The sequence below is a fragment of the Typopeltis vanoorti genome, chromosome 26 (assembly GCF_054136105.1).
Source record: "Typopeltis vanoorti isolate ZY-2024b chromosome 26, IOZ_Tvanoo_1.0, whole genome shotgun sequence".
In the NCBI taxonomy this organism is placed as follows: Eukaryota; Metazoa; Arthropoda; class Arachnida; order Uropygi; family Thelyphonidae; genus Typopeltis; species Typopeltis vanoorti.
The window spans coordinates 27,362,765-27,372,707 of record NC_143574.1 but is presented as its reverse complement, the minus strand read 5'-3'; the positions used below and the strand labels follow the sequence as shown (position 1 = coordinate 27,372,707).

Sequence of the window (9,943 nt, the reverse complement as noted above, 5' to 3'; positions counted from 1 at the left end):
GAAGAAGGGTTATATTCTAAACTACACTACTGATTGAGTTTGTTCTTTGATAACAGGATGTATATTTAAGAACTTTAAACAGTGCCGCCTTAATAATAAAATAATTCAACTAGTTTGAAACAACTATGGAGTCAGCGAAAGTGTTGCTCATACTGAATGTAAAAAAAAAAATTTCTTGGAATATTGCCCGGCATCAATTCAAAACAATAATGTCTTGTTTGTATAACCATCAGAATAACCCCTTCAGACAGCGTAAAATTTAAGTGGATTTGTTTTCTTTTCTCTTTTATCAATTTTTGGAACACGACACCGGTATGAACCTTTGCCCAGTCATAAGCCACTCTAGAATAAAGCGATAAAAAACTTCTAACGAGAGTTTCCAAGGCAGAGATAATAGCAAGCACTATATAAAGAGAAACGTTGAAGAAATAGCAACTGTTAAAGGCTTGCTACGCGTCAACAGTGTTTGAACGAGCACGCCATTATCTTGTTCGCTACCTTTGTATTTTTATACTTGCATGCACGAATTCGAGATGGCTCAAGGAAAAGGAACTCAAGTCCGTTATAATTATAACGAAGAATGTGAGGCAGGAGTCAACAAACAAGTCAATATGGAGCTATACGCTTCCTACGTCTATCTCTCTATGGTAAGTCAATAGATTGCTTTTGATTATTCTAGCATCATTTAATTAGTTTTATTGCTAATTAATAATTAGTGTTATGGCTTGGAAATTAATACTGGGTTATATTAAATAGTAAACTTGATTTTAATTTGCTTTTCAGTTTATTTCGAACATTTGAACGCTCCATCATAATTGAACACTGCAAGTAAACATTTGTTGGCATTAGTTTGCATGATGGAAAAGCTCTTATAAAACTATTACTAAAAAAAATGGGTGCTGCAACTTTCGAAATATATACATACACACTGTAAGTACAGTGTATACGTGTTTGGATAAAATATCAAAATTATGGTAAAAATTAAATTAAAAAAATTAAACATGAAACAATATTGTTTATTATCGATAAAATTATACAGTTTAGTATAATTCAAAATTACTTAAAAATAAAATCCATTCTTGTTTTGTTTCATGAAAAAATATTGTTTATTATCGATAAAATTATACAATTTAGTATAATCTGTGTGTGATATAACCCCAATAATGTTCTAAAATACAAACTATAACAAATGTTATGTCTTTAATTGTAATGTCCAAATATTTAAAGAGACGCAGTAAACACGATAAGCACTACGAACTCTCTGCGACTGGCGCAAACTGCATATAAACAACAGTGCCGCATTACGCTAATAGCTCGCATCTCACTATGACGTACATATGCTTGCGTGCGCAGCAATATGACGTTGTGGTAAACACAGTGCTGCTAGCGCCCTCCTAAGTGCTACAAGATGGATTTTTATTATTTTTTATACAAAATAAGAGAATTGTTGATAAAATTAAATATTACAAGCAAATACAAATAAATTAATAAATATATTGAGAAAAAATTGGGGGTGCTGCAGTTCCGTAGTGCCTATGCACGAGCCACCCCTGCTCTATCCTAGAACACAACACAGATATAAACCTGGAAGATTCTTCGATGAATATTTTCAGATAAATAAACACAAATGAATTAAATATTCGTATTTTACTAATTTGATTTTATTTCTCTTTTTTTCCTTTAGGCTTACCATTTTGATCGTGATGATATTGCTTTAAAAGGATTCCACAAGTTCTTCAAGGAAATGAGCGAAGAAGAAAATGAACATGCCCGGAAACTGATGGCATTCCAAAACATAAGAGGGGGCCGAGTAGTTCTCCAAGACATAAAGGTAAAAAAAAATAATAATAAAATAAAAAATATATTGTTTTTTAAAATTTCAAATTTATATAAATTATATAATTTTCAAATCAACAAAATATAAGCAGTTTAAAAAACCTCTTGATTACATTGGTGTTGTTAATACCGTTAAAAATAAGTCATGCATAACCGTCAACACATCTGTTAGGTTTTATATATTAATCCAGGACGCGGTTTCGCCTATTATCTCCGATGTTTTAAGCGAAAAATATACACTGAGAAGCAAGGTTTGGTAACGAAGCAAAAAGAAACTGCGTTTTAACTTATGGACAGAAGTATTTTAATACTGCCAATTCGATCAGCTACTCCTGGTATATTACAGCATTTAAGTTGCCTTCCCGAACGCTGCTCTTGTACACGAAAAATTCGTAGCAGACAGGACAAATCAGGTAACAAGTTAAACAAGGCTGGGCTTGGAAACTTCAACTGATCTGCAGAGGATGCAGAATGAAATCAGAAAGCAAATCATACCATCGCTTCTGTTTGAGATCAAATTCAATTTCAGTTGAAAGCCATTAAAATTCTCTTGTACAGTGACATCCAATTGCTTTCTAAATGGTGTTGTTTCTACCGCCAGGGTACAGAAACTAAATATTTTTGAATAAAATGTGTGAAAAACTAATGGGTGTCTTTATCCAGATCCAGAGCCAATCGCCGACTAAATACACCCACCAAGAAGCATCTCAACTATCTGTCCATCCAGTCTTTTACTCTTCCAGTAAGCTTTTTCTCCTGAAGTCAGTTGAAGTACTTTTAAATAGATATAAAGGCACTATGAGCCCAGTAGGCCTTTGACACTGAGATCGGAGACTATCCAGGTTAAAATTTTTGCTATATTTTTTTCCCTTTCCACCTCATCTACGGGCATGATTAAATACAAATTGTTTTCCATCTACTTGCTCTGGGACAATATCTGAACTTGTAGCAATTCCTTGTCTATGACTACAATCTTGAACTTCAGTTTTCTAGAGACATTTGATATAGTTATTTTTAACGAAACACTAGAAACCATTCTTTTAGAGTGATAGAAGGGCCATTTTGTAAACTTATTCTACAAATCTGTGTATTGATGGATGTGAATGAATATAATAGGAGTACTGTGGCATGGGAGTTTCGAAGGGACACAAAACATGGATTAAATAATCATTGTTGCAACTATAGCAACGCCGAAACTCTTGCTGACCAAACAAAACGTAGTTTATTGGTGAGAAACCACACTTTTTTTACTGCTTTTTGAAAATTACAAAAATATCAACATATTACAACGTGGATAACGAAATAGCTATTGGTTAATGGCTGTGCAATAGCCAACAATGCAGACGACATTCATATGAATAATCATTTGCTTAAATTCCACTAATTTAATTGCATGTTCATGAAATGTAAATACTATCCTTTCATATTTAATTGAAAAAAAAAATTTGCTGTTTTCAGAAAAATTTTCAATGGCAATGCTATTTTTTTTTTTTTTTAATTTCATTAATTTCTCATTTTCCTGTAATGCTTTCTTTTAAAGCGCCCTCAAGTGGACGATTGGGGTACCGCTTTAGATGCTATGAATGCAGCATTAGAATTGGAGAAACAAGTAAATGCTTCCCTGCTTCAACTACATAAGGTAGCTACCAAACATGAAGACGCACAGGTATGTACAATTTAATTATCACAGAAAAACCTGCTCTGTGTTTATACTTCTATTAATTAACTCTCTTTACTTTCTGGAAAGAAAAAAAAATATGCTACGAAAATCTGTACATTCTAAGCCTATTTCTACCGATTTCGGTGCAAGTTATTTTTTCGTAAAATTCGATTTTTAACTTCGTGACGCGGGCCAGTGCTTGCTAATAGAAATTGTACTAACCTTTCGATGACTGACGAAGGTGAAGATGACCAGCAGATGGAATCTGATATCGAAAAAACTATTGCTGCACATTTGATATTTCTTTTCGACAGATTCGATAAAAGTTAGTAACTAACTTAAGTATGATCATTGTATTCCACTGGTAATTCCTAGTCTTATGAATCTAATGGAAAGACGACGAGATCAATTGATAAAATACCATCATCATTTCCTGTCCACAGCACCGCTGATGACCAAGAAACTTGGATAACGGCACCAGCCTACTAATAAGCATGTCTTCATACCTTAAACACTTTTAGAGTTAAATGAATGTTTACTTAATTCTATTAAATCTAATAGATTTCACATATACCAGCATGTCCCACATTGCGTTCTATCAACTAAATCGACTATAGAACAATATATTTCAGACGATAACATATCCTGTTAGTTAGGTACCAAGAGATGGCAGCACTTGTTTGCCATTCTCTTTATCGCTTGCCTCTTTTAAATTAGTGATAGTCTTTAGACCAGCTATCTCTGATTGGCTACTGGTGGAGATTGAACTGCCTGCTCAGTCTCCAAAAGCTAGATAGGGTTAAAAGGCCTTGCCTACTCCCCATAAGGGAATAAAAGGTGTTAACTGACTTATTTTTTTTTTTATTTCACACAAAGAGCTATACCTGAAGACCAAAACCTTTTTGTATTCGTCAATGAGAATACAAATGCTATTTGGTTTTCTGTTTTCATTTTGATTTTTGTATTGCTGAATTCTGCCTACTTGGCAGTGGTTGTTTAATTCCCAGTCAGTTAAAATTATTTCTCTTTCTAATATAACCTGTTTAATCGTATTTAGGTTCATATTATACAAATATAATAGTACATTCGACTAAACGTACAACACTTCATAGCAATTACTTTGGTGCATGTTCGCAGTACCCTCCACCTCCCTTTTTTATTCCCCAAAAGGGATAATTGGAACTCTTCTAGCTGTAACGTTCTGGAAATCGAATACGTAGCTGGTCTCAATCCTTACTCTTCACCAGTAGTTGAGTTTATGACTACCGACGATTTCAAGACATACGTAACGAGTATATGGCAGATAACTACCATCTCGTCTAACTGGTTGTCCGAATGGATAGTATATGCTTCAAAACCAACGTGTTTGAATCCCAGAGGGCGTTGATTGATGTCGAAAACTGACGAGAAGTAACTCCTGTTTCTCACTGTTTGCCTTTTAGTTATCTCCTATCCTAGGCAACGACCACGGCCTTCATTTCTCCTTTATGAAAAGCTCGGTAATAAATTTTAAAATTCCATTTTAATTAATTTGTGGAACCTTTTATAAATAAGGGTGAAATATTTATGCTTAACAAACTGTCCGAATTACATATGGCAAGTAGAATTTAATGCTTTACCATATTAATTTCGGACACGTTTTCTGTTTATCACTTCTCCAGTTGCACTGTTTAAGAATCTAATGATTATTATTATTTATTTTCTGGTATTTTAGTAGCAATTTTAAAGGTATTTCTTTGACCAATAGTTGATCACTATCAGCTTTTTTCCCCCTTCTTAACAATAAGATCTCGACGTCATTTATAATTCGGTTTTCTTGTACACGCCAGACTTGTTTCTCATTGGCTTGTTCAGGTAAAACAAAACTACACAGTAGTTATTACTTGATAAGCGACTTACCTCCTTCCAAAATTTCGTTTTCTTTATCTGCTCTTACAATTCAGTTCTTACAATATCGATCTCCGGTCTTAAAAACGCCTTCTGGCAAGGGCTTTTTTCAACAAAGCTTTAGAATATTCCTTTTTGAGTTTGCTTTAGGTTGCGAACAAGCATAATTTGTTCGATATCTTTTAGAGTTTTCATTGCATGAGCTTTTCGTTCTAGTTAAACTTAACAGCAAAATTTAGTGAAGTGAGGAGGACGACCGGACACAGCTTTTTTCACGTGGCTCGAGTTGAATACTTTTAAGGGAGAGAAGGATCTTTATATGGACTTTTCCAATTGAAGGTAAGTTAGTCGATCACATATAGAGCTCTCAGGGTTTTCAAGCCACACAAGGCGAAGAGAACATGATCAGTTTATTGACAAAATACTACTGTTGTGGTGAGTGGGTATTGTGTGTTTTAGATGGTGGATTAAGTAGTGAAGGCGGTGGGTTGTGTGCAGTGGAGTATATTCCGCTATGAGTCCTTGGAGATGTCACATAAATCTTTCTATTAGAATTAATATTTACATTGGATTAGAAAAGCTCTTGCTAGTTTATTTTATTTATTTTTTTGTAAATTATGCCTTATTGATATTGTTTAAATAAATTAACGTACTATTCTGAAACCTCTTGTTAATTTATGCAGATGTGCGACTTCCTGGAAACTCACTACTTGACAGAACAAGTTGAGTCTATTAAGAAGATTGCCGACTACATAACCAACATCAAGCGTTGTGGAGAAGGCTTAGGCGAGTTTCTTTTTGACAAAGAACTCAGCTAGATGCTTCAGCAACTCGATGTTTCGTTACTAATGCAGTAATTTTTCTTTTATCAAATTTAATACTGCTTTGTAGTTTGATTTTCCATGATTGAGCCAACTTAGTTTCAGCTGTGTAAGATATTAAGAAATAAATGCTTCCCATATTACTTTTCTGTCTTCTTTATTAACAAGTTGCAGAAGCTAAACTTTTCATTCATTCTTCATTTATTGATGTTTTTAAGAATGTTTTTTTTTTATGAATATATTGATATATCATTTTCCTCATATATTCTGAATTAAATTTACGCTTTATCCAGTTTGGTTGCAAATTATTCTAGATACAACGTAATTTATTAAATTTCGCCAGTCACTCACGAAAGATTGTTAACCTACACTGGTACCAAGAATGGATTAAGGGTTACTGACTCCCATTTTTTTGCCAGCGACGCAACTCGTTACGATCTCTTATGGGCAATGACAGTCACGTGAAAATGTCCCATCCCAGGACAGACAAGATCAGGCTGAATAAAGATGTTTTCTGAAGATCCGTAGCATCTCTTAGCATAAAATTGCGCTATCAACAGCAGATGTTTGTCTACTCCGAGAAAAGTAACGATGAATCTTGTTTTTACCAGAGCGAATAGCATATTCTTAATTGATTTTGAACTCCAAGGCTTAACAATGTGTATGGAACCGATACAAATATTTCTTTTATATATATTGCGAGACGAATTTCCTTCTTATAGCATGAAGCATTTTTGCAGCATTTGTTGCTGTCCCAAATGTGAGAACTGTATTCTAAGGCTAGTCAGACTACTTAGCAGATGTACAAGTAGTAAGTATTTGTCGACTGAATTGAAAAAAGCAAAAATATCCAACCGTTTTTGAAGACTAAAGATGATTATATAAATCTGACACGTTTCAGTCAGGAAAGGCTAAGTATAAAGTGGCGTAAGAAGAGAAAACTGATCTTAATTACATCTGAGTAGGCTGACCGTTTTGAACGGGAGAGTTCTATTTTTTTTTTTTTGTCATATTTCCCGGCCCTCCCGTCCTTTTAAAAATGTCAATTTTGTCCCGTTTTTAATAAAAACTATAAATATAGTTTAATATTGGTCAGTCACAACTTATTCATAACCTATAATCGTACATCAATATCATAGAAACCAGTAATTTGTATAACCATGGAGTCGCATTGTTCGATACTAAATATCGATATCTGCCGTGACTTATTCAGAGAAAATAAAAAAATACATGTTGGCAACACTTGCTCGTCTCAGACGCGGCGTCTGTACTGCAGTAGCGTTAGTTTTTCTTTTGCCTGTATGCTTTTTTTTTTAAGCTTTGTTATTCAATACTGGTGGTTTAAATTTCATATTTTTAAAAATTTTTTAGTCTTATCTTTTAAAGCTTTAAGTCTATCTTTGACGATCTCCAGAAAGAATTCAAATTTATTAAAATGGACAAGCTGTGTAGTCATGGAACAAAAGTGGTATGCCAACATTGTAATGTCCATTTTTCCGTTGCTCATGGAGGCAGAAGCGACATCAGCCAACATCTACATAGCCAGAAACATAAGGATGCTTAAAAGACTTCGGCTTCAGTTAAAAACATCAGCTCGTTTATGGCGAGACATGTTAGTGAAAGCTATAAAATTGCAACAAGTGAAGCACTTATTGGTTATTATACCGTGCGTCATGGAGAAAGTTTTTGCGCAAATGACTGCTTATTGACATTGATAAATAAAATTTTTGAACGAAAATTTTCTTCAGCATGTACCAAATTCAGAAGCAGAACTTACCAACGTTTTATCATCACCCATATTGGACTAAGTAGTAGAGCATTTTAATAAAACAAAAAGCATAACAGCCAGTTTAGATGCATCAAACAAAAAAGACATCGAAGTTTTTCGTTGCGCGGTAATTTTTGCCAAATTATGGTGTTCAAGACATTTGAACACCACATATTTCCTTACCTGGTGAAACATCCAACATGCAGTGTGCTATGTTGAAGGCATTAAGTGAAAAATTTGCCTTACAAAACAAAATTGTTGCTTCGTGTGCAGATAACACGAACACCAATTTTGGTGGTTGCAAAAGACTTGGCAAAATTAATGTGTTTATGTAATATAACTTTTTTTATCGCCTTACTTTTTCATGAATACAGACTATTACATAAATACCCATCCCGTTTTTGACATCCAAATGTTCCGTTTTTGTCTCAAGAAATATGGTCAGTCTACATCTGAGTATTACCGAAATGTTGATAAAGGTATTGGAAAAGTTAGGCAGGTAAAATTCACGCACACATACATGTAATAGTGACAGTTAAGCGACTGGGACTTTGCAAAAGCCGACAAGCAGTGATGTGCTCCAGGGATCTATTTGGAACGTTGCTATTTTAATTTCAAGGTTCACTGATAGGAAAATATTTAGCTGTTTGCTAATGAAGCATAATTGGTTATTGTAATAATAATTAATGAAGGCGTTGAGAATTTTCAGAATGATTTAAATAGACTGCTAACAGTGGGCAAAGAATAATGAATACCATTTTAATTTCAGAGTATAAAGTATATTTTGGGACGAAGAGATTACAAGCTATATACTATATATATGGACCTCTACTCTGTGAAACTGAAGTTAGAAATTTGGAGGTGTTGGTGGTTTCAAGTTTGAGAAAGGGGGATCTTGCAGAATGTCCTAGTGTGCTCATAGGATTATTTAGTTAATGAGCACAGTACAAAGCAAGCAGACATAAGGAAGTTTACTTCTCTTTATATACAGCTTTATTATGGTCATACGTGGATTTGTGTGCACAGTAATCTGATTTCCTGAAAAAAAAAATTGAAGTTGTGGAGAGGATCCAGTGGTGAGTAACCAAGATGGTGAGTAGACTGTGGAATGCTCTCTATAAAGATAGATTGTAGCTTTATGAGTTGCAGAGGTCGGCTGATTGGTGAGAAAGAGGGATATGATAAAATTATATCTCCCTCTTTTAGTTCATTATTGACGTGAAGCCTAAGTGCGTAGTGTTGGTCAGTAATATGTCACTCCAAACAGAGGACAGCCTATACAAATCGCAGGAGAGGGAATGGTTAAAAAAAGCAACAGTCTGTGAATATTCTTGAAAAACAGAAGGTTTTTCAATAATATTTTTTGGGAGTGTATTATGAGGGAAATCTATTCCAGAGAATGGAAGTAGATGTTCTGAAAGAAGAATGGGAATAGTAGGTTCGACCAGTTAGCAATTCACGTGCAAAGGGATGTGGCACATCTGCTGCTCATGATATTATAGGTTTAATAGAAATTGGGCATTGTATGTTGTACAGCGCCCACGAAATTATCTATAGAAGGAGCATAGTGTGGAAGTGATCTCCTAAGATAGGAGAACGACTGTGAGGGATGGGTCACCAATCAGCCAAACCACCATCTCCTAGAGAGCATTAAGCATTTTCAGAGAGATTTGGTGGATACCCAACACTTGAGTGCAGTATTCCATTGTACGCTGACTTTGGGATTTGTATAGAGTAAATAGCTATGCAGGTGAAGAGTAACGTCTTGAGTAAAAAAAGGATGACAAGTTCTTTTGGAAGCAGAGGATCCTATAGACGTGTTACCTTTGTTAATGCTAAACTTAAAAGATTTTAAGAAATTGAAGAAGGATGGTATGAAGATCGGAATTTAGGGCACTAATGGATATTTGCCTTCACTGGACTATACAAGCTTATCAAAATAAAGCTTTGCATATACAGATTTAGTTATTA

The 9,943-nt window shown here is 34.4% G+C and overlaps 1 protein-coding gene across 1 annotated transcript; it reads left to right on the top strand.

Moving 5' to 3' along the window:
- Nucleotides 1-429: 429 nt before the first annotated feature.
- Nucleotides 430-6,347, top strand: LOC150092432 (soma ferritin-like). The gene is made up of 4 exons (XM_090415123.1): nucleotides 430-647; nucleotides 1,685-1,831; nucleotides 3,377-3,502; nucleotides 6,067-6,347. Exons 1-4 carry the CDS (start codon nucleotides 519-521, stop codon nucleotides 6,199-6,201), a joined length of 537 nt encoding a protein of 178 aa, XP_090271249.1. The 5' UTR covers nucleotides 430-518; the 3' UTR covers nucleotides 6,202-6,347.
- Nucleotides 6,348-9,943: the final 3,596 nt, after the last annotated feature.

Excerpts from the sequence above, each read along its gene's own strand:
- LOC150092432 (XM_090415123.1), top strand. The coding sequence starts at position 519 with ATGCACGAATTCGAGATGGCTCAAGGAAAAGGAACTCAAGTCCGTTAT. Across the intron at positions 648-1,684 it reads CCTACGTCTATCTCTCTATG|GCTTACCATTTTGATCGTGA; the intron begins GTAAGTCAATAG and ends TTTTTCCTTTAG. Across the intron at positions 3,503-6,066 it reads CCAAACATGAAGACGCACAG|ATGTGCGACTTCCTGGAAAC; the intron begins GTATGTACAATT and ends TAATTTATGCAG.